Consider the following 25,566-nt stretch of genomic DNA (forward strand, 5'->3'; position numbering starts at 1 on the left):
GGGAAAACTGGGGTTAGCCATGGTGGCTCTTTGTAGCCAAATGAGGAGAGGGCTTTTCTTGGGGAGACAAGCTCTCAGACTGCTTGAGTTTTCCTGACTGCAAAGCTTTTGGAGAGAGTGTAGCCAACTGGGTAAAGCATGGGTGGTGGCATTAGGCAAAGGCATTCCAACCTGGGTGTGTTACATTTGTATTTAGTCTCCTATGGTTTCGGTCCTTGGGCTTATTTTCATCTCTAACAGACCTAGTCCTTACAGCCTAGGGCTGTTGCAAAAACAATCAAACGAAGGTGTTCACCTAAGTCTCTTTTATATGATGGTCACCCTCTGAATGTTGTTTGTAGATTTTGATGAGAGTCTATTTAAATATGGGATGAATTAAAAAAAAAAAAGACTTGGAGCTAGAAGAGAAATTCCATGTTAAAAACACTATCAAGAATCATCCAGAGTTAATAAAAAAAATAAAAAAAATAAAAAGAATCATCCAGAGTTTAGAAAAGAGGTGTCCCCTCCGACACAATACAGATAAAGTCTATATTTGTAAAGTGATTCACAGTTTTCAAAATGCTCTCGATAAGCACATTATCTTACTTGAAAATACATAAGAATGTTAATGGCAGGCCCAGAGAAGCGATTGAAACTCAAGAGGCTGCAGGACTTCAATGACTGGGACAGCTTGGGACAGAATGACCCCTGGCCCTGTGCTCTCTCTCTCTCTGCCAGGCTGAGCACTTCAGCCCTAAGGCAAGGCAATGGCAATGTTGCATACTGCCCTCAAACAAACAAACAAAAACAACAGCTTGATGCAGTGGATGTATGTATGGATTGTGATAAGAGTTGTACGAGCTCCTAATAAAACAATTTTTAAACAAGAGTTATACGAGCCCCAATAAAATGATTATTAAAAACACCATAGCAACCTAGAAAAATAAAGTAAAACTCTCTTCATGGACATTCACACATCTGACAGTCTATTATGTTCATGAATATCATCAGACACCAACTGCACTGGAATAAAACACTGTCCTAAAGAGAATCATATGCTTTTCAGTCTTTCCCAAACTTTGAGGGCCTGGTGACTGATAATCTATTTGATTTGATTTGCGTCCAGACGCCCACTCACCAGCTGAAAGGAAGTACTCACCTTATCACCAGGAAGCATGCTGATCCACTGAATTCATGGCCAGGAAGAGGTAAAATCTATTTCTAAACCTGCCTCTTACTCATGCAGATAATGTGTTTTAAGTTTTCACATGAGAATTGAGCTAATACTTTTTTGGTTTGTTCCCCACAAAGCTAATTTTTATAAAATCCTAGGACAACATTGAAAAAACATTTTTTTTCCAGAATAATCTAAGTTCTGTCTTCAACTTGGATTTCCTTTGTTTTGTGCTGTTTTAACAAAGGGATTTACTTGAATGAATAGAAAATCTGCAACGAAACAGCTAAAGGGCCATTGAAAATTATAGATTATTTTCATATCTTACATCATCTTCTATCTCCCTTCACCCACTTTTCTGTTGTTATTTGAAAATAATTTATCAGTGATTCATGAGGGAGGAAGGGAGGGTGGGGGAGGGAAAGGAAAAATGAAGAACTGATACCAAGGGCTCAAGTAGAAAGAAAATGCTCTGAAAATGATGAAGGCAACAAATGTACACATGTGCTTGACACAAGGGATGAATGTATGGATTGTGGTAAGAGCTGTAAGAGCCCCAAAAAGAGTATTAAAAAAGAAAGAAAAGACAGCACATGAAGAAAATTAATTCCTCAGCAAAAATCTGGGGATTAAAGCTTCAGGGGGAAATAGGCGCTGAAGGGAATCACAAGCGCAGGTCTTTAAGAGGACATTCTGTCTTGACCTATGATTGCTCAAATACAGCCAGCTCTTCACACTGGGCATTCTCCTGGAAGCAATGCCGTATCCCGACAGTATCAAGGGGGTCCAACTCTAAGGCCCATCAAAGGAATCAAAGAGGAATCGAAGACTGGCCCAAACAAGACATCCTCACACCTTGATCCTCTCATTTCTGTGTTTGATTTTAAAAGAGGCCAAAAAGCCACAGTATAATTAACTAGAATAACTAACAGTCCTCCCATGTTTCATTAAAATGATTATTTTTAAAATGTCAAAGCTATTACAATGAAAATCAAACACTCTTGGTTCTGCAATGCTGTGATCAATTCTGTAAAAACAGCAGCATGAGGGGGGCGGGTTCAGCTGAAGCTGCTACTGATGTGGATTCATGTTAGCCCACATGGTATGTGAGCCGGTAATGCTGAATTTGGGGGCACTATAAACTTAGACAAGGTCAGGTGTTTCCTAGAGTATACATTTGATACCAAGGTCTCACTTCCAGATCACCAATGAAATATGAGGGGGCTTCAAAAAGTTCATGGAAAATGGAATGAAAGAATAATGGAGTCTTCCCATACACCTGTAACATTTGACCAACTGAGATGCACCCAAGAGGAATTAAAGAGATGCAAACAATGAGCAAACATGATAGTACAGCAGGAGGAAAGAAAAAAGAAATGGAGGAAGCAAATAGGGAGGAAACAAATTATGTGTAGGTATATGATATGCATATATGTAAAGATATAACTATATAAATTTTGGTGTATTTATGTATGTACGCATATATAAGTAAATACAATAAGTATGCAGATGGACTTTGAGCCTCTACTTAAACCTTACCTCAGGGCAAGAACGGGTTGTTCCAGTAAAGTGGCACTGTATGATACTCATCTTCATGATACGATGACGGAAGACACAATGAGTGCACAAGCAAAGGTGGTGAAGAAAGCTGATGGTTGGAGAAAACAACAGACCGATGGTTCTGGGTGGGCCAGGGGAGAGTCAACAAACCCAGGGATAAAGGAACAATGATACATCTAAAATCAATGGCGAGGAGTGTCTAGAATGCCTGGTGGGGTTTGATCATGTGCAATGTAGCTGAGAGGAATTTGAGCCGAATGCAGGTCCTACATGATAGTGGGACAGGAGGAAAGGAAATAGAGAAAATAATTTGGAGCAAAGACATTTATAGCAGTATAAAAATAGGCGTGTATTTATATAAATATATTAATATATAACAATAAGGATATATATATTTATATGTTAAGTATCAAGGTAGCAGATGGATATTGGGCCCCTCCTCAAGTCCTCCCTCAGTGCAAGAACACTTGCATTCTATGTATTCTAATAACCTGGCATTCTATGAAGCTCACCTTCCCAACTTGATTGCTGACGTCAAGATGGGTGCATAAGCAAATGTGGTAAAGAAAGCTGATGGTGTCCAGCTATTAGAAGATATAGTGTTAGGTAGCACAACAGGGACCAGGGGTGTCTAACTAGGCATGCACCAATTCAGGCCCCAAGCCAAGTGGGCGGTGGTACACCTGGGTGGGCCCAAACTAGGCCAGGTGGGTTTAATTCAGCCAATGGGGTCCACCCGTACCGTCAACCACGCCTCCCAGCCAAAGGCCCCAAAGGCCAGAACCTGGAGACCACCACCCTTTTTCCAGCTGCTCCTCTGCCTTCCGCTTGGCCATGCTGCATCTCTCTCTGGCCTCAGGCCACCATGTGTGGGTGTGCAGTGCCCCGAGAGTGCCTGTGTTCTGTGACTGTATAGTCTGAAATTGCTTCTGTCCGTTATAAAAACCCACTTAGATCACTAACCAGGCTTCAGCATGAATTCTTCCTCATAGAAAGCCAAGAACCAAGGTTTATCCTACCTGAGACATCTAACAATAGCATCTGGGGTCTTAAAGACTTGAAATTAAACAAGCGGCCATTGAGCAGAGAAGCAACAAGGCCCACATGGAAGAAGCACACCAGTCTGTGGGATCATGAGGTGTCCACGGGAATCGGTATTAGAAGTTCAAAAACAAGTAATCAAACTGACATGAAGGAACATATGCATGGTGGAGACCCAAAGAGGGACAACCTATCCAGGGTGGAATAGAGCAATGATCCTCACAACTATCCTTCGTTCTTTAACATTTCCTCCTCCCATTATTATGGCCTTAGTTTTACCTCCCCTAAACTTCCTAGACCTGTTTATACATTGATACAAACCAGATCTTTCCATGCATGAAATTCAAGATAGATAAGCCCATCAGAAACAGTAAGGGAACTAACGACTCCCTGAGGATAAGGGAAGAGAGTGGGGAAAAGGGGGAACTGATTGCAATGATGACTGTATAACCCCACTCGAAGGGAATGAACATCAGAATGTCAGGTGATGGGACAACTGGGAGGCTGTTAGTTTTGGCGAAAACAACCACAACAATTATAATATATAATAATATTGAGGGATTGAGGAGTGCTAGGGGAGGGGCAGGAAGGGGTTAAAGGAGAGCTGATATCCAGGAGTCCACGAAGAAAAGAAAATGCATTGAAAATGATGGTGGCAGCAATTGTACAATTATGCTTGATCTAAAGGAACTATGGATTGAAATCCTATATGTAAGAGCTCCCAATAAAATGTTAGGGGGGGAGGGAACCAAGAACGGAACCCTAAGCAAACCATTTGAGGTCAATGGCCATATGGGCTGGAAAGGAATGTGGACGCCTTCAAATGAAGAGGCTGACTCTGGTAAAACATCAGAACCACAAGAGGCCAGTGCTCTCTGACTTGATTTCACCATTTAACTCTTCAACAGTTTGAATATATGCTACTCTGGGAAAAAAAGTACGCTGCTCTCCAGCGAGACAACAGGACGGCCATGATCAACATCCGTCCTACCAGGAGAGAAGACAAAGACCAGAGTCTCAGTCATGCTTTCTGAAAAAAGGAAGTGTGAAGTACCTCCGTTCCTAAGAACCTGACCTTAAAGATTTGCAGACAACATGTCTGGGGAAATTTGTGAGTTTTCTGAGGGGCCAGAAACACAACCAGGCTGGAGGTCTTTGGGGATGAGATCTGACAGCAAAATCATACACTGTCAAGATGGGGGACTATGAAAAACCCCTGATGGAAATTAACGGAAGAAAAAAAGAGAAATTAAAAGAAAGGAGACAGACCATGATACCTCCACAAGAGGAGATAATTGTCAAAAGCCAAAGGCCCCCTGAGGATCCTTGGTGAACTAGCGCCGTACGCATTGGGCTGCTGGCTAACGGCAAGGTCAACCGTTGAAAACCATCAGCCTCGCCAATGGAGAAAGAGGAGGCTTTCTACTCCCATAAAGACTCATAGTTTCAAGAACCCATGGGAGCAGTTCTACTCTGTCCTACCATGGGTTGCTATGAGTCAGAACTGCCGAAAAGGCAGTGAGTTTGGTTTTCATATTTCTATAGAACTGGTAGATAGCAAGAAGCAGGGATGTCTAATCAGCCTGTGACAATTCAGGCCCCTGAGCCAGGTAGGCAGTACACCTGGGTGGGCCCAAAGTAGGCCAGGTAGGCTTAATTCAGCCAATAGGGTCAACCAATACCTTCAACCTTGCCTCCCAGCAGAAGGCCCCAAATAGAGGGACTTAAAGACCACCCAGCCCCTCGGCTGCTTCTCCACATTTTGCTAGGCCTTGCTGCAGTCTCTCTCTCTGGCCTCAGTGTGGGTGGCACACATGTAGGGGTGCAGTCCCATGAGTTGCCCATGTTCAGTGACTCTATAACCTGAAACTTCTTCTGTCCTTTTATAAAAACTCACTTAGATCACAAACCAGGCTTCACTGTGAATTCTTCCTCTAGCGAAGCCAAGAACCAAGATTTTCCCACTCAAGAAACCAACAGAAGCCCCTTGTTGAATGGGGTCGTGTCCCCCCAAGTTCATGTCTCCCCTCCAGAATCTGTGAATGTAACCTTATTTGGAGTTCAATTCCTTGCATATGTAATCAATGAAGCCAATGGGTGGTCTCTGCCCTCTGCTGGATACAGACATGGACTCATGCTGCCCAAAGCCAAGAATTGCGGCAACTTCCAGAAGTTAAGGATAGTCAAGGAGGGAGTCTCTCCTGAAGCCTTCCCTTTACAGTCTCCGGAACTATGAAAGAATGCATTTCTAGTTTAAGTCACTCAGTTTGCAACCCTTTATTGCAACCCGAGAAAGAAACATTTTTTTGTCTCACAATAAATCAGATGACAACACTTGCAGACAGGCACAAAATGGTAGCAACTATGAGTGTCATCTGAAGGCATTGTGGGCTTGCTTCTAAGTGATTCTTACTCCATTTGTATTGAATACTTCATGTTTACTGTATTGATGCTTAGGTGAAGGTTCATAGGTAAGGGTAGCAGACATAGAATCCATGGTTGGAAAACTAGAGATCAATGTAGGGCTAGGCATTATAATAGGAGAACACAGCTAAGATCAACAGCCTCACCCAGTAGTATTTATAGCAGTGAGGGGTCAGGTAGACTTAGAAAGCTTCATCTTCCACAGAGACTCCATCCTAGACAGAGCATCTATTATCATCTATTGGATCATATTTCGCTCTCTTGACCAGACCAATCAGTGTCCATATAGCAATAGATATGGGGTGGAGTTATCTGTTTTCAAAGGCAGGGAATAAAGAAAAAGTGAAGGAATATAGACATAATATGAAACAGTGAGTCAGAAAATAGATCCATATGAGTGAAAAAAATCAATGTTGTCCATGCTTCTAAAGATGATGTTTAGGTTACTGTAGAGGATGCCACGTGGATTTTGCAAATGCAGCTGATCAGCCACCTAAGTGCCTGAGATGCTCTGCAGTCAACCATGGAAATGCTTTGCTTTAGGGCACAATTAAAAGAGAAATGAATCTGATAGTTTTCACATGATACAAAATTTAATTTCCTTGCTTTTTATCCTTGCGTATATAAGGATAAAATCTTTCATTTTAACCCAGAGAAACACAATCTTGTTGTCGTTTCATTTTGGTGAACTATATCCAATATTCCTTCTGGCCCACTCTAATCAAATTTTAAAATGGTTTCCCAGGATAAATCCATCGGTCCTGATTCTTCAACATCTATCAATTGTTCTTAGACATTTTTTGGAATCACGGAAATTTTGTAGGCAAAAGATAGTATAAAAATATCTGCTAGTGAAATTACATGAGACCAAAGTGACCGGACTAATCTCCCCTGAAATAAGTAACTGCATCTAAGACAGAGGACCATTCCTTTATGAAATCCCCCAACAGGCAAAGACCTTGGAAAACTACTCCCGTTATATAATTTCCAAGTCCAACACTCATATCCTTACTCATTCCTTCTAAACCTTTTTCCTTTCCTTTGTTCTAATTTCAGTCTCATTATTTCCAAATATTATGCTCACCCAGGCAGAGAGGCTGGAAAGTCCCAGGGCCCCAGCTCACTGCCACTCCTCAATGCCCTCTCACCTTCCCCCACAAGAGGAGACCTCTCCTCCAGAGAGCGATTACTCAACACCAACAGACAGACAAACATGGGCAGCACCATGTACACCACAGAGCTGCCCTCTGGGCCTCCACACTCTGTGTGTGATGATATGCAGACGTACGGGTCCCTTGGAAGGTAGATGCTGGAGCCTTCAGCCTCTGGCTCACTGATTCAGCCCTTAAAGCAACCAAGCTTTCATCCCATCTCATCCCTCACCCTCCTCTCAGTCAAACCTGGACATAGCTACCCTTCACTCTTTGCCTGCCAAGGGTCCCAGCTCTTCCGCTTTGTAAACTAATTTGCATGGTAACAGACCAGAAAAACCTCTCAGTGTCTCCCCATCTGGGCCTATCATTCATCAGCCAGGGGAAGCAACCTCAGATGAAGCTGGCTTTAACAATGAGTAATAGCACAGACATTGGGTAGAGAGACAGAGAAAAAAAATCCGCTACTTTTCATTGGCCATTTGCCAAGCAAATGATCACCCCAGCCCTCCCATACAGAGTGTCCCATACTGTCCGTTGGCCCAGGAGTCTGAAGAATGAATAGTGTAATTCAGTGGGAGCCCCAGGAACATTACAGGGAAAGACTGTCCAGATTTCTTTTTCGCAAAGAATCTTCTCTTCGATAGAAATTTAGCTATAAAATTACCTATTTCAAAAGTGGGTGATAGGAGACAGCAGTGGGTGAAAGGAGTCAGCATAATGCGTAAAACATAATAATGTATAAGTCATCAAGTGTTCATAAAAGAAGAGGGGAAGGAGGAGGGAAAAAATGAGGAGATGACACCAAGGGCTCAAGTAGAAGGAAAATGTTTTGAGAATGATGAGGGCAACAAATGTACAAATGTGCTTGACACAATGGATGGACGTATGAATTGTGATAAGAGCTGTTCAAATGAGCTCCCCCCAAAATGATTTAAAAACAAACAACACCTTCCTCAAGCTCTGACCTTCTTATATTGCAATTATCTTTTCATCTTCCTCGTTGGGGCTTGGGTATATATGAGTTTGAGCACAGTACAATTATTTCCAACCTGGGCTGTGGAGTTAGACACCACATGCCTAGTTTTGAGGCCTGGTCACATCACCTGTTAGATTTGTGAGTTTGAGCAAGTTACTTAGCTTCTCTAAGCGCTCCTCTTCAATTTTCTTGTCCATCGGCTGGGGGCATGCGGATGACCGTTTCAGAGAGTAAGTAGGAGAAGGTATGAGACAGTATTTGTAAAACACTTTTCAAAGTGCCTAACAAGCAGTAGGCATCATTGTTTGATATGATGAAATCATCGAGAGTATTAATGACGAAGATGTTAATTAAATCAATGCAGTCATGTTAAATCACAGTTCCATTGGGTTCTGTGGCTTTTCATCATAAAGAAGGTCTTACAATAAATTTAAAACCACATGTTCACATGAAAACCTATGTGTTCTGCCTGTGATTTACCCTGTGAGTAGTCTGTATATTTAGAAGGAGAAAATAAAATTAAGGACAAAGTATATAGAGGGCTTGATGTAAATCATGAATATAAAATTCTACAAACTCTTTTGAAGAGGAGTCACTACCAGACTCCAGACAGTCATGATTTATTTAGTGAGACAATGCCAGAGACAGTTTGTCTGGCTCCTACTCTGAGTACACGGTGGCGTACGCATTAAATAAAAAATCCTTGGACACGTAACGTTAGTGAAAAATATGGCGCCATTTATGTAAACGCTAAAAAATAAATAAAAGAAAGAAAAGAAACCCTCTGGGGCCCAAATTTAACTTTCCACACTGAACATCGTGTTTGTTCCAAGTTGGCTTAGTCATTTTGGGGATGATATAAAATTTGAAACTGTGAAAAGAAATGCGTGGTTTCTCTTTTCATGTTAGAAACAAAAAAAAAAAGGAAAGAAAAACTGTGGAATCCCCTGGAAAGTATGTGCAATATCAATCAGAGATTTTGTTGCCAGGGAACCAGAACACAAATAGAAGATTCAAGAAAGCCCTTCCTTTGACTCAAGTCTCACAGACTGAATTACACATTGTGCAATATATGATTTGGGAAGGTCATGGATGTTTGGAGGTTACTTTTTTCTTTGCATAACTGTGGAAACAGAATTCAAACACTTTCCCAACAGCAGCCACATGGGACTTGGGCTGGAAGACTCTTGCAAGGCCCCAGCCGGCAACCAGAGTCAGAGGTAACACCAAATGAAGGTCAACTGTGTGTATGTGTATTTACTGTTGTTGCCAGGGAAAGAGCGAATGGCAGGATTTGGCTTTTCCACCCATTCTGGTGTCTGTAATGTACTCAAGGCTACCTTTGAGGCCTGAGACCCGGCTGAGAAAGCTCTGAAACCCAGGCAGAAAGATCCGCGGGCTTCCCTCAGTCCATTAATTATTCCAATGTTACAAATAAGAGTTCACTTATAGACATATTCACTCTAAACAAACCAGCATGGTCCATGAAAACTTAGCAGGAGAGAAATAACGAGATTTTTAAAAATCAAACAAAACCACATATAGTTTAAAAGTGCAGAAATTTGGGCCTTCATTCCATAGGATGATAAAATTCATTTTCCATTCTCATGCTTCGAGACCCTAAAAATATCCCAAGACAAAAATGCAAAAGATTAAAAAGGTTGAAATGGCCACTAGAAATAAAATGGACTGGACCATGCATGAATGGGAAAGAAAGTCTTGTCACCATTCAGGGAAATGATTTTTAACTAAAAGCAGAGTAATGGTTATTAAAAAGCTTTTTTTGGCGGCGGGGGGGGGGTGTTGTTTGTTTTTATTTCCACTTATATCATACCATAATTATAAAACACCCACAGAATTCTGTATCTGTACCCATTTATCTTTACCCAGAGGTTGGGTACAGACTTATTGATGAAGGTGACTTCATCAAACAGGAGGCCACTGCAGAATCAGACTGGGACAGGCAGTTTCCACTTCTCTCTATATTTTTGGACTGGCCACCGCCTGGTAGGAAGCGGTACTTTGAAAGCAACCTGTGGCCAGCAGAGGAAATTATGTCAATGCTTAGCCCCCAGCAATGTGATTCCTACACGCAGCCTTGGGAGCGTGCCCTGGACCCTTTGCGGATCACGGTTCATAAAATCTCTCGTAGTGAGCAAGACAGACTGACTTCCAGAAGGTTGTGAATTTTTGCACTCCACAGTAGCAAGAATCAGGACACCCAAATATGAAAAAGACCTTAACATGGTTTTCAAGCACGGAAATCTATGAAGCAATGATTCTGCAGTTATACTTTCTCTGAAAGAAATAGAAAGGAGAAAAAGAAACTGAATTAGAAAAGGGAATGAAGCAATTCCTGGGAATATTTTTGGTGCCAGTGTTTGCGATGATGTCCACAACATAGTTCTTCAGTGTGTCTGTTGAGCATCCATTAGAGGTTTGCCAACCTAAATCTTCAGCTATCTTAACCCTGTGAATATTTCCATCTCTGTTTTCATTCATCTTGGGATCCAGCACAAGCCCCTCCTATTTACCACCACCATGACTTCCTCCTTCTCCAACCACAATCTCCTGCTCTAGAATCACACCCTTCTCCAAGCCGAAGCACACCCTGCTCTCAGATCAACCATGACTATTTCTCACCAGATTAAGTCCTAAATAAAACCTCTCCCCACTATGTTTGCAGTCTTACACCCCGCTGTCTTCATGATCTGTAAAGCTAGCTTCTCTCTGGTTCTTGGTTGATGCTGACCCAGGCACCATCCATCCATTACAGTTCTGCCCTGTCTTCCAGGGCTTTAAAATCCCACGGAGTCCATGGGAAGAGTCTACGATCCCTCATCCACAACTCGGAAGCTTTGTGATTCTCACAGGAACGCTCCAGGTTTGCGGAATCACCTAAAACTCCTGACCAGGTTGCACACACCTTGAAACCACAGACCAATTCTGTGCTTTTGCTGTCCTTCCAACGCCTCCGACAGTTTGGGACACAAATGTCTCATCATGCTCAGAACTCCAAACGCACAGATAACTCATTCATTCCAAAATATTTTTCTCTGCCCCAGGCTCTCAATTTTCAAACCTATACAGCCAATTGTCCAAAAGCCACATCCCTGGACTATTTCACCCAAACCAAAACTCACAGTGGATGATTTGATTCCAACTCACAGTAGCCCTTTTGGGCAACTATCCCTCAACGGCCATGTCCTTCTCCCACAAAGCTAACAGTGGATTTGAACCACTAATCTTGTTGTTAGCTCTTAACCACTGTACCAGCACCACCATCTACCCGCTGGCCTTCAATCAATTCTAATTCATATCACCTCTGCAGTTTCCAAGGTTGTAAATCTTTATGGGAGCAGCTAGCCTCGTCTTTCTCCCTCCGAGCGGCTGGTGGGTTTGAACTACTGTCCTTGTGGATAGCAGTCTAACATTGCCACCACAGGCATCACAAATTCAGTATATTCAAATTGGATCTCACCTGACCCCCAGGCACCATCTGTCACTGGATCCTTTTCCAGGATTCCCTATCTAATCACCCAAAGAGTACCCAATCAGCTAGTGCGGAAATGTGGGCACTCCCTGTGATACCTACCTTCATCTCACAGACACATGTGTCTACTCTGCCACCACATCTGCTTGTCATTCGTTCTAAATGGCTCCTCCATACATCGTGGTGCCTTCTATCAGGGGTCCTACCTATTCTTCCCGTTCTGTTCAGCTAGCCCCCTAATGACACTTCCAGTATCCTCCTCTCTCCCTTTCTGCTCACCCCTCTACCTTCTCGCCAGAGTTTTTATTCTAAAACTCATCTGTTCACATCAGCCACTGTCCTACTTAAAAATCCCTCAGTTTACCCACAAAACGCACACCTCCTCATTCTAGTTCCATTCTTTGCTCATGTTTGACCCCACAGTCACTCCCACCCGACAGAGTCTTTCGGGGACATTTTCGAAGTTCTCCCTACTCCCATGGGAGTGATCTTGTCCCTGTTGAGAAGACATTCACTAGTCGAGCTGAAGTACTGACCCTCTGTTCAAACTCTGTGCAGCTGGCTTGAACTCAGCCGTCCCCTCCTCTCCTCGGATAATCTTACAATGGGATTCATTCTGACTTGTTGGACAAAACTCAATGCAAGGATCCAATGTTTCTGGATGTTCTCTGCAACTTCCTGACACTCTCCTGTGCCTGTAGCCCCCTGGCGTAGCGAGCCATTTGAACACTGTTGATCTTTGTCTGCCTCACCTACTCGATGACAACTCTTCTCTGTGTGCCAGTCTTGACTTTGGGGTCGTGCAAACAGGCTTGGCTGCTAACGGAAAGATTAGTAGTTCAAGTCCACTCAGAGGTTCCTCGGGGTGGAAACTCAGGGAATCTCTTTCTCAAAGACCGGCCATTGAGAAGTTTAGGGAGCACGGTTTCACTTTGACACATGGGGGTCACCATGATTCAGAATCAACACGTCAACTTGGTACCAAGCCATTTTGCTTGTTGACGGAACGTCATGCAACGGATGATGACTGAGTGAAGATGGTTTGTAATAAGTATCTGTAATAAGTGTATGCCAGTGTGATCCCTGTCCAGGAATTCATGGCTGAGGGTCCACTGTTCTCAGGAAGGCAGCCCAGCAGTGTGACAGTTTGTTCACATTTCAGCACCATAATCTAGCATTTGAACGTCAAGACATCTTCCAAAACACATACTCGAATTCGCAGAAGAATTAAAAGTGGCAAATGGAAAATAATTCACTGAACGCCTCCACATCAGCAAAGATATTGAAAAGACCATTTGAGGGAAAGGGAACTGGGGCGAACATTTAATTAAAAAAAACAACCAAACCCCACTGCTGATCTCATGGGGGTTGCGTGTCAGTGCTGTGAAATCAGGTTCTTAAAGCCTTCGCTGCCATGTAGCAAGAAGATGCTGCTGTCTCGTGCGCAAAGCACACCCGTAAGAGTGCCAGGTACCACTCTTGAATGTCCTCAGCACGGGATTCTGAAAATCCTCCAAGCTTACTAACTCCTATTCAGGCTGAATAGAAACAAATGGAAGCAGGCCCGATCACCCGGCTGATGTCATCTATCTGCCCCCAAGCAAAGACCACACTCTCCTTTGTGAACACGGATGGTGACATCACCTCCTGATCACATGTCGCTGAGCCCTTCCTGCTCATTGCCAGCTGAAGTCTTTGCAAATGTCACTCTTTCACTCCCAAAGCTCCTTGACCTTGTTTGTGTGCAGAGGGGGGTTGGGGTGTGGGGTAGGTCCAGTAAAAGAAGGCCTCTGGGGGCTGAAAAGCAGAGGAGACAGGGGTGTGCCCAGGCAGCTGGGAGGCCGCGCCATTCACACAGCATGAACGACTTCTCAATATGCCCGCCCACAACCCAGACAAGGCCCAGCGGCCGAATCCAGCCCCTGGATAATGCTGTCAATGCTGAGTGCCAGGAACCGATTAGCCAGGCAGGGCAACTGTGGCCGGTCCATTCTTTCCAGGGCGAGACTCTCTTTGATGAAATGCATAAAAAGCCGTGGGGCTGGGCTTGAATCTCTCCTCACCACAGCACTGCTTTTTGGCGCCTTCCAATGGCCGAGCAGACAGTCAGCTCGTGGATCCATCTTCCCAGAGCAAATAGAACGGGTGAGGGGACAGGGTGGGAGGCTGCTGTGGTCCAAGAAGTAATTCCACAAAGAGGTTTTCTCACGGGCTTACTGAAATGAAGGGGGGTGGGGAAGGGGGCTCTTCTTCAGTAGATAAGCTCAGGAAGTGGGATCACTACTTCTGCTAGCTCTCAGCATACATCTTGAGCTCTTATTAGTACAGAGTTTGGAAAGAGTAAGAGGGAAAGGCGGGGTGTGGGAGGAGGGGTGCTGTCTCGGGACTGAATTCTGATGCAATGGGGGTGGGGTTGCAAGCCACTTCCTTTCACGGGGTGAGGAAGAGCCGCTCTTGACCACAAGGCCAAAGGCCCTGCCCCCTCCAGCTTGGTTCTGGGAAGATACCCTGCGGAGACAATGTGCTGGAATAATTTTTTCCTTGTGTGTCTCACACACACACACACACACACACACACACACACGTAAGTCTCTATACACAGTGCTGGTACACTTCTTCAAAAAGATCCCCAACTCGGGTGCTATTGTCAGTACTTGTTAAAGGGTCGGAGTGCCCAACTTGCTCAGATGCTTCAATCCTGCAAGACCCTGCTCAAAATTCACTTCCTTGCATTACTATAAACAGAACGTGCAGACCCTGTTCCTGTCGGGGCTGCTAACTGCATTTATCACCCAGGTGGGCCTGCTGCTCCCTTAGCTTGTCAGACTTCCTCTAGCTTGGCTTGTTGGTTACCTGCCAAAGGAGACCTATAGGGCTGGGGGCAGGGGGGGAGAAGGGGAGGGGAAGGGTATGTGCTGGTCTGTGAACCTGATGCCAACCCACTGAAGGCATGGGAGAAAGATCAGGTGGGTCTGCTCCAGTACACAGGTGCAGTCTCAGAATCGACAGCAGTGAGGGTAGGGTTTGTTGATGGTTTGCGTGTTTCCATAGCCCCTTCACCCATTTCCTCTCTCCACAGGGCGTTTCTTCCCTCTGCCATCTATGACTTCCGTTTACCTAGGCAGCTCTTGCTTATTTCCAGCTCTTTGTTCAAATGATCCATTCTCATCGAGGTCTGCCCTGGCCTCCTGACTAGGTCAAGCATCCTAAAGTGGGCACCTTATATCTCTCCCTTGAGGCCCTTATCATACTTTTTATTTTATTGGTGAGCTGTGTCCAGGATGTCTGGGACCGTAGTGAACCTGGGGGCCCAGAAAACAGGAAGTATCCTTTGGTGTGAGTTGTCCCCAACCAAGCACTACCAGGTACAACATAGACCCTTACTATTGGTGGAATGAACAAATCAATGACTAGCTCATGGTGGATACCTGCAATTGATCTCCAAAGGGTTAAGAAAGAACAGAGAGAGAGAGAAAGAGAGGGCTGCAAGGAGGGGCAGTAATAGCTCCCCCATCGAAGACCTTTCTCCTGCTGCTTGTGGTTAAGAGTTGGGCTGCAATGTGTGTTGAGTCAGCAGTTCAAAACCACCAGCTACTCCTCAGGAGAAAAGTGAGGCTCTCTACTCCTGTTAATGAGCTACGGTCTCAACACCCCTCAGGGGCAGCTCTACCCTGTCTTAGAGAGTCACAAGGAGTCAGAATCGAGTGTACAGCAGTGAGTTTTTAAAGTGTCTTCTCGGACAGACAGAGTTTAGAGGAAGGATATAGACACTGTGTGGTTATAACATGGCATAGTCATTACTTCACAGGTTTATGGAGTTTGCGTAGAGGGAGAAAGACGGGGCTTTCAACTCCTGACACCAGGCACCATCTCAGAAACCACAGCAGTTCTACCCTGTCCTGTAGAGCCGCTATGATTTGGCATAACTTGATGTCCGTGAGGGTTTTTTGGTGGTTTTTGTTTCTTCTGGTAAAGCACTAACAATTCCACTCTAGAAGATTCTTTCCACTATATTTTATGAGTATTCACAAATTGTACATTGTGGATAGCAGTCCATTAAAAATGTTTCCCCCAGTTTGTGTCGCAGTAAACAAAAATTGTATTTCACAACTCTGTGTTCATGCTTAGCAAGTTTTCAGCAACGGGGAGAACGTTTTGAGTCACCAGGAAAACAGCGGGGGGTCTTTGACTCAACCCAGAAACAGGTAAATTCTCAAGGGGGCTAAGCTTTCATCAGAGGCCTGAGTTTTGTCTAAGTTCCTGGCAAGAAGTATACGATGGCTGCAAGATCCAAATGATGCAGTGATGGGGGAAAGGCCACTAATGACTATAAATGAAAAATTCCTTCGGGCGGGGACTTGGGATAACTTGACCAGAACAGCCTGAGCTGTTGAGCCCATTGAGGAGGAGTGTATCAGCAAAGTCACTCTTCCCAAAACTTTCAACCCAGTTGAATTACATACATAGGGAGCGTCTTGAAGGTAGCTATAGCGAAAGTTCTACCCTAGATCAATTGGCTCCAGTCAGTCTATGAAGGTGGGTTCGGGTCATGAATAGTTTTGAAGACTCCCAGGTAAAGACAAAGCAGGCTCAGGGATGAGAACCCTTCTACAGCATCCTGAGCCCCAGGCTTGTTAGTTCAAACCAAACTAAGACTCGATTCGGACTCAGAGTCAACCATAGGGTTTCTGAGACTGCCCATCTTGATCTGAGCATGTAGCCCCCTGTTTTCTCTCACAGAGTGGCAGGTGGGTTTGAACCACGGACTTCAGGGTTTTAGCAGGTCAGTGTCTATCCCACAGCACCAGCGGGGCTCCTTCGCAGTCTTTCTGTTTACCACTCTCTGTCCAACACTGAAAAAGGCATTGCTAATACAGATTACCAGCTTCAAAATTCCTACGGAGGGGTGTTAAAAGTCAGCAAGCACTCTATGCCAATGAACTTGCTTTGGGTCCCATAGAACAGGAGGTCTGGTGGTGCAGTGAGCTAAGCATTGTCTTGCTAACTGCTAGGTCAGCAGTTTAAGCCCACTGGCTGCTTGACAGGACTATAAAGAACTCCAGTCTTGGAAACCCTAAGGAGCAGCTGTATCCTACCTTGTAGGTTCGGTGCGATCTGAGTGGACTCGGTGGTAGGACACTTAGTTTTGGTGTGACCCCCTGGGAAACCTTCCTCCCCATTCGGTCTCTGAAACACTGAGTTTCCTTTACACAGGGGCCCGGCTATCTCTGTACTATTCTTGAAGGAAAATGTTGGGGCCGCATGCCCTTTTGGCTCCTCCAGAAGGATGCTCTTGTCTCTAGGGATCCTCGATCTTTTCTAATGTTGTATTTCTCAGCATTCACATCGGCTTTTGCCCGATTCTCAAAGTGTGGTCCACAGAGCAGCAATAGGTCTGCCTGAGAGAGAGGGTTGGAAAAGCCGATTTTCAGGTTCCACCTCGGGCCTGCTAAATCTGCATCTGCCTTTTAACAAATCTCCAACATGATTCATAGAGATATTAAAGTCTGAATCAGAGAACCACTGCTCTGGTAACTCTGCGCAGTTTCCTAGGACTTTCCTGTCCCCTCTGTTTCTTTTCACAACTGTTTCGATTTTCTTTCGAATCAATGCTGTTTCAGAATCCCAGGATAAGAGAAATGGACCGTGTTAAATCTCTTCAATCAATAAATTGGCCATTCCAACCTGGCTGCATTATTTGTTGACTATATTGATTCCAAGTTTGAAATCGGAAAGGAAAAATATGTTGGTCAGATCACAGCTGCCAAGCACAAGGTGAAATCTATCCACGTGCCATAAAAGGGCATCCCAGATGTCCCCCAGTGTAATCACCATAGCTCCTGTACTGTGGGGAATCATAATCTACATTTCAAGCTGTAAGGAGCTCTGTGTCTCATCCCTGACCATTTTCAAACACTGATAATCCCATCCTTACACGGTTCCAGAAGCATACACTCAGTCCTCGATCAGGATTGATTTGTGAAGAGATGTATTTTTAATAATTTACCATAGATCTTTTCAGGTATATTGAGCTGTGTGGTTCACACCATTAGCTCACTATAATGTCAGCAACCCCCAAGAGTTTTTTCACCCATCGGGCATTCGAGGGCGCGCACACTGGGCTGCACCTGGCCTCTGACAGTGTGAGGACAGCTTAGGTGTCTGAGTATGATCCCAGGCACAATACTGCCACTGTCTTCGTTATTCAAATTGACTGGAACATACTCCGGAGCCCTAACAGCCTGGCGGAGTCCCGTTGCTATGGCTGAGTATTGTTGCCATGGTTTCTACAAGGAGGATATTATGCAGATTTGGGTTCCTCTGGGACAGTGGTCCTCAAACTTAACAGGGCAGACGAGGTAAAGCACACCTCGCTAGCCCTCCCCTGTATTGATCCTATATTACTGCATCAAGGATGAGGCCCAAGTATTTTTATATCAAATAAGTTCCAAGTTGATGATAAGGCTGTGGTTTGGGGACCAGGTTTGTAAACCAGTGTTCTGGGGCCCTTTCCTTTTAAGACTGGCCTCCATGAGGTCAAGTAGAGACCTCTCTGTTTTCTAAACAGCAAAGGTTGCCATCGGTTGCCATTGGTTTGGTAGCTGCACTGCCCACGGTTGGCTCAGTGCATCCATCACTAAGGGACCCCCCGGCTCAGCCCCTCCTCTCACCTCTTCCCTCCCACTCCTTTCTCGGCTTCCTGTTTTCATTATACTTCCTTCTATCACTGGCATTCTTTCCTGAAGTCCTGTCAGCCGTAATCCCCATCCCATTCACTGTGCCTAGGATAAGTCCCATCCCATTACTGTGCCACTTTGTAAACTTGCTCACCACACCCAGGTATACATGTTCCCCCCTAGACACATTATTCTGCCCCCATTTTTTGTTTAAGCCCTACTTATTTTCATTCACTGCTTCTCTTAACCCCAACTGGATTTCATTTTCTAAGTTCTAGGAATGTTGGAATAAGCTCTCTAAACGCAGCATATTATAGCCTGGCTCCATGATTTGTTGACCTGCAGCAATGCCAAGTAAGGAAAAGTGTGCCCGTCGGGTTGCATCTGCCAAATATAACTGAGATAGACCCAGGACTCACCATGAATGAACCACTGCATCTGAAATCCTTTCTCCTGGTCACCAACCCCATCCGTGTGGAACAGCACATGAAGCTGCGTGCTTGTGGTACTCCCCGAGGTAGGAATCTCTGTTCCACAGTAGCGTCCTATCCGGAGTGATCCATCATACAGCTGAAATAAATCAGACGTCTTGCCAATGAGTGGGTGGGGTGGGGGAACGGCAGCAAACACTTCACATAGTATGTCACACGGGACACGTTCACCCACAAAGCCAAAGTCAGGAGCAAATCTGCTGGGGTAGGTTGGGTATAAGAAGCTTAATCTTAAAAATGGCTGCTTATCTAGAGTTCCAGGGATCAAGCTGCTTCCAAGGCCCAATAAATTTGGAAATCCAACTGTGACTGGTTTTCTTTTATGTCAACTTAGCAAGTCCACTTCAAAGTATAATACAGGCCCGGAATAGGGAAATGTGGGTCAAGTGGCCACCTTGACATCTTCGAGCGCCCTAAAGAGGCTTGATTAATGGAGAAATGACGGCCCTGTTGGGTGGCTGCATGTATTCGCAATGCCCTGCAGACAGAGCCAAGCAAAATGGCCTGATGTAGAAGAGATGCTCAATGAGTAACAGCTCTTACAATAATAAAAAGATATGTAAATTTCTATATAAATATTTAATGATTTAAAAAAATAGATTATTTAAATAGTTACTAAAAGCAAGAGATATCTATACCAGTAAAGATAAGTATTGTTACACCAATGATTAGTGCCAGAATTCTTTTTTTCTTTCCAACAATTTTTATGAGTATAGGTATACCCTGGGGCCTTCAAAAACTTCATGGCAAATTCCATTAACTTTCGATTTCATTTTTAATGATTATTTAAAGCCTATTTATAGGCTTCATTTGGATCTACGATCAATACCTATGGAAGCAACAGTCCGGGAATCAAATGACATCTGCACTGGGCAAATGTGCTGCAGAAGCAGTGATGGCATTCTGGGGAGGACGGAGCGCCTGCCCTGAGCCATGGGGTGTCGGGTCATCTCATAAGCATGTGGAAGCTGGACCCTGAGTGAGGAAGGACACGGAAGGATGGATGCATTTGCGTGATGGTGCTGGCAAGGAACACTGGGAGTTCCGCGGACTGCCAGAAGAACAAACAAATCTGACTTGGAAGAAGTACAACCAGAATGCTCCTCGGAAGTGAAGATAGTTAGATTCTGTCTCACATGCTTTAGGCTTGTTCTGAACGAGAGATTGGTCCTTGAAGAAGGAGCTCATTGCATGGTAGAGGGGCAGCAAGAGAGAAGAGCCTCAACTTTTAACATTGGGGGCTGTTTCTCCCTTTAAGGAAGATTTCTAGACATAGGAGTCAACTTGTATAAGATTTAATGGCTCATGATATACATAATTAAAAATCTTACCAAAAGTTTATAATTTAACTTCTCAACAACAACAACAACAAATAGTGGACTTTGGGGAATGGGAACTGTGATAAATTTAATGAGTGCTTATAAGTATCTTTTTAAAATATGTATATGCACTTAGGGTTTTCTCTTGGAACTTCTTTGCTGAGTTCTTTCCCATCTTCCACTGGAATATTTATATCCTGCCTCGTTTAATAGATTCATCAGATATATATGTCCAGCACAGAAAAATAGAAAGAGACTAATGGATTAGAATTGAGAACTCAGAAATACAAGCAATTACCAAAAGACCCCAATCGTTGATAAAGGACTAAAACATAGTAAGTAGAGAAGAGATCATCTTTTCAATAAATGGTGCTCAAAAATTTTTAAAATGGTGCTGCAAAAGTATGAAACAGGATCATGTGCTTGACACAATGGATTTTGTATGGATTATGATAAGTTAGACGTGCTCCCAATAAAATGATTTTTAAAATTGTCTCCATATTTTATGTCATATAGAAATGAATGCAAGATGAGTTAAAGACCTATATATATATAACCTAGAGTTATAAACCCTAGAACCATGAAGAAAATCAATAAAAAAAATCAGGACAACCTAAAGGCCCTAATATAGTGGTTCTCAACCTTCCTAATACTGCAGTCCTTTCATACAGTTCCTCATGTTGTGGTGTCCCCCCCCCCACCCCCACCCACCATAAAATTCTTTTCTTTCTTTTTTTTCCATAAAATTATTTTCATTGCTACTTCATCACTGTCATTTTGCTACTGTTATGAATGATGTGAACCTGTGAAAGGCTTGTTCAACCCCCAAAGGGGTCACGACCCACAGGTTGAGAACCGCTGCCTAATACAGGGCATAAATACAGTACTGAACATAATGAAAAATACCCACACTGTAAAGACAAAATAGAGGACTGGGACTATCTAAAAATATAACATTTACGCCCATCAAAATACTTCATAAAGAGTAAAGAGAAGAGAAAAAAAAAGAGTAAAGAGAAGAGGAGGAGTCGAGATGGCTTCCAGGTAGAATCACTCTCCTGGTAATGTTGTTGACCAGAAAATTAAGAGACAGGCATGGGAAACAAGCCCAAGGAGAAAACAACAGGATGGGGAAGAAGGAGGTGGGGGAAGAGAGAGGTGAGAAAATAGTACCATAGACAGAGGACCAAGTAGGGAATTAAAGTCAATGACCTGGAGGACATAGTAATCGGGGGCAGCAATCTAGTTGAGAGAAATCACTAAGAAGCAGAAAAAGGTCAAGCGTGATAGTGGGACAGGAGGATGGTAAAAGGAAACTGAGGAAAGACCTAGGAAGCAAAAACATAGGTGTGTAGATATATAAATACATTAATTCATGAAATTAGAGATATTGGCTTATATACATATATTTAAATGGACGTTGGGCCTCTGCTCAAGCACTCCCTCGCTGCAAGAACACTTCATTCTAACAACTTTGCATTCTGTGATGTCACCCTCCCGACAAGATCACTGAAGACAAAATGGGTGCACAAGCAAATATGGTGAAGAAAGCTGATGGTGCCCAGCTATCAAAAGATATGACGTCTGGGGTCTTAAAGGCTTGGATTTAAACAAACAGCTATCTAGAAGAGAAGGAGCAAGCCCACGCGGAAGAAGCACACAAGCCTGTGCGATCATGAGGTGTCCACGGGATCAGGTAACAGGAATCAGATGACCCCAAACAAACAAACAAAACATTGTTGAGAATGAGGTGGGCCAGAGCAGAAACTCAAAACCCATCTGTAGACAATGGGACATCCGCTCACTGAAGGGTCACAAGGAAGGGATGATTCAACAAGGGCATTGTATAACTCTGATGAAACATACAATATGCCTCTGGTTTCTTGAGGCTTCCTTAACCACCCACTATCATGACCCCAGTCCTGCCTTTCAGTTTTGGCTACACTGGAGCATGTACCCTGGTACAGATAAGAGCTCAGGACACATGGAATCCAGGTCAGATAAATCCCCCTAGGAACAGAAATGGGAGTAGTGAAACCAGGAGTATAGGGGGAAGATGGAGAGAGAAGGGGAGGTAGGGGGAACTGATCACAATGATTGACATATAACCACATACCACCACCACCATCTCGCTAGGGGGAGGGACAACAAAAACCACAGGGAAGTCACCAGCTGGTATAAGATATGAAAATAATAATAATTTATATTTTATAAAGGAGTCATGAGGATGGAAGGGGGGATGGAAAAAAAAGAAGAGCTGATACCAAGGGCTCAAATAGAAAGCAAATGTTTAGAAAATTATGCTGGCAATATATGTATAAAAGAATATTGATACAATTGATGTATGGATTGTTATAAGAGCTATAAGAGCCCCCAATAAAATGATCCTTTTAAATAAGAGAACAAAAAGAGAACTCATAGATTGGGAAAAATATTGGCAATGATATATAAGATCCAGGGCTAATTTCAAAAATCTATAGAAAACTATAAACCTTAATAAGAAAAATACGGGTACCATATAGCACCGAGGAAACATACAACTTTCCTATAGTTCTTTAAGGTCCCCCCCCCACTATCATGACCTCAGTTCGACCTTACAAATCCAGCTAGACCAGAGCATGTACATGGGTACAGATAAGAGCTCACAACACAGGGAGTTCACGTCAGATAAACCCTTAGGACCAATAATGAGAGTAGCAATACCAGGAGGGTAAGGAGAAGGGGGTAGAGAGAGGAGGAACCAATCACGATGATTTACATATAACCCCCTCCCTGGTGGATGAACAACAGAAAAGTGGGTGAAGGAAGACAGTGGTCAGTGTAAGACATGAAAAAAGAATAATAAGTTATCAAGGGCTCATGAGTGAGGGAAGGTGAGGGAGAGGGAGAAATGAGGAGCTAATAACAAGGCTTCAAATAGAAATTTTTTTGAAAATGATGATGGCCACATATGTATAAATGTGCTTGACGCAATTTATGTATGGCTGGATTGTGTTAAGAGCTGTCAGAGTCCCCAATAAAATGATTTTTTAAAGAAAAATACAAATAACCCAATAAAAGTGTGCACAAGATATTACTGGACAATTTACAAAGATTACGTCGAGGCAGCCAACAATCATGTAAAGAAATGTTTGTGTCCATTAGCAATAAGAGAAATTTGACTTTAACCCCCACCCCACCCCACACTGACATTCTTAGAAAAATTCAGAAAATAATACATGCTGGACAAGATGTGAAGAGATTGGAACACTCAAATATTGAAGGAGGGATTGTAAAATTGTATAAGCCTGATGGAAAACAATATGGTGCATCCTTAAACAAATACAAATTCTTATGATCTTGCAATTCCTCTACTTGCTATATCCCCTAAAGACATAAAGAACAAAACAAGAGCAGACATATCCACACCTACGTTTATTACAGCAATTTTGTTTAAAGTTTTAAATTTGCATTTTTAAATTTTTTGTAAGGATTTATGTTGTGCTTTAACCTTTTTAAAACTGATGTGTGTGTAGACTATTACATATGTATGTTCATGTTCAAAGAATGGCTTTGATGATAAAATAAAATCAGCTTTCATTTTTCTAAAAAAAAACTCAAAAATTATAGAAGCAATAAAAACCTCTGATAATAGAGCAATGGATAAACAAACCGAGTAATTCATACCATGGAATATTATGCACCCGTAAAAAGCAATGACGAGTTAGTCACAAACATTAAGACATGGGCCAAATGAGAGAGCACTGTATTATGCTCAGCAAAGTTGGCCAATCTCTTACAGGGCAATCTGTTACGACATCATCATAAACGAAAAACAGAAAACAAGCAATGGCTTCCACATCAAAGGGTGGGACTTCAAAAATTATGAAGGTTGGGGTGGAGGCGGCAGTGGGTGGGAGAGACGGGGTGGGAAACGGAAGGAAAAATAACCACATGTAGAAAGAAGGAGGGGAGATTAATGGGATTCTGCCCCTGATTTGAACAGATGGGCCATGTAACTACATAGAATGTGTTTTCCTTTCTACATATTCTATTCCACAAACTAAAGGAAAGATATACATTTAACATCCACCAGATTTAAGCACTGGCCTTCGTGGCTATAAAGGAAGGACATGTAGAGCTGAAATGGGCTTGGGTTCTTCTGTGAACTGTGCAACTTGCATGTGGACTTTCATGCGAGTTGGTCCTGAGCAAACAAAGAAATGGACTCCTTCACGGGCTTCCTGGACCCTTGGTTTGGAGCACGTCAATGTGTAAGAGTACGGACGTACCCGGGAATGCTTGCATTAGCTCTGGATAATATGGACCGTATGATTGCAAAACAGTACAAAATGACAAAGTCATCTTTAGCACCAAAACATTATGATATAAAATACTGTCTGAAATGCATTGATGAGCCTGTGAAACTCTGAAAACAGAACCCATTAAGTATTCCTAAGGTCCCTGCCATAGTTAGGATAGCCGGAAATGAGTTGGTTATTCCCTGAGACCCCTAAACGCTTTCTTTGCCCTCCTTTCGTGGGCATAGTCGCATAGCTTTGTACTGCCTTGACCAGTCAGTCTGAAGCTTGTGTTGGCCTGGCATGTGAATGAGCCTTCCCTCGATGTACACATCCCCGCCTGCATCCCCGACCCTCACTGTCTATAGCAGGTCTCTATGCAGAGCACCATACTCATACGGAGTGGGCTTTTAAAAGTCCAAAGAAAAACTCAATGAAATTTTTGAAGCCGCCTAATCACTTTTCAATGAATGTACACTATGGTTTATTTGAATAATGTTAACAGGATTTGATCTGTTCTACTTGGTTTCTGTGGGCTATGTCTCAAGCTTCTAACCACGGGATCAGCAGCTTGAAAGAACAGCAGGTCTGTGGGGATTTTAACTCTCTGCTGACTTGAAGGGTAGAATCGGCCCTGTGGTTTCTGAGGCTGCCAGAAAGTCCTGTCTTGCTCCTGCAGGGCTGCCGCTGGTCTCCAACTGCAGGCCTTGCCGTTAATAGCCAGCCGCACAGGTAAACACTCTGCCACCAGCCGTCGAAACCCACGGGCATTTCTGTTATGTCCTATAGGGTCGCTATGTGTCAGAACTGACTCATGGGAGTGAGTTTGATTTTTTGTTTTTATTATTTGAACTCTACCGGTACCTAGACAGGCACGTCCGGCAGTCCGAGCCCTGTTTCTGCAGCGTTTCCTAAGGGGCTGTTCATCAGACAAACAGTCTTAGGAAGTGTGCGGGGGGTGGGGGGAATCAGCAGATATAAAAGACGCTCAGGGG

General features: G+C 43.5%; 1 protein-coding gene across 1 annotated transcript in view; it reads right to left on the minus strand.

Moving 5' to 3' along the window:
• Positions 1–25,566, minus strand: part of CUBN (cubilin) — a 306,910-nt gene that overhangs the window by 172,758 nt on the left and 108,586 nt on the right. The window contains exon 28 of the mRNA XM_075552448.1: positions 18,901–19,051. Within this exon, the coding sequence (XP_075408563.1) occupies positions 18,901–19,051 (151 nt within the window). The remainder of the gene's footprint in view (positions 1–18,900; positions 19,052–25,566) is intronic.

Source organism: Tenrec ecaudatus, chromosome 6 (genome assembly GCF_050624435.1).
Source record: "Tenrec ecaudatus isolate mTenEca1 chromosome 6, mTenEca1.hap1, whole genome shotgun sequence".
NCBI lineage: Eukaryota > Metazoa > Chordata > Mammalia > Afrosoricida > Tenrecidae > Tenrec > Tenrec ecaudatus.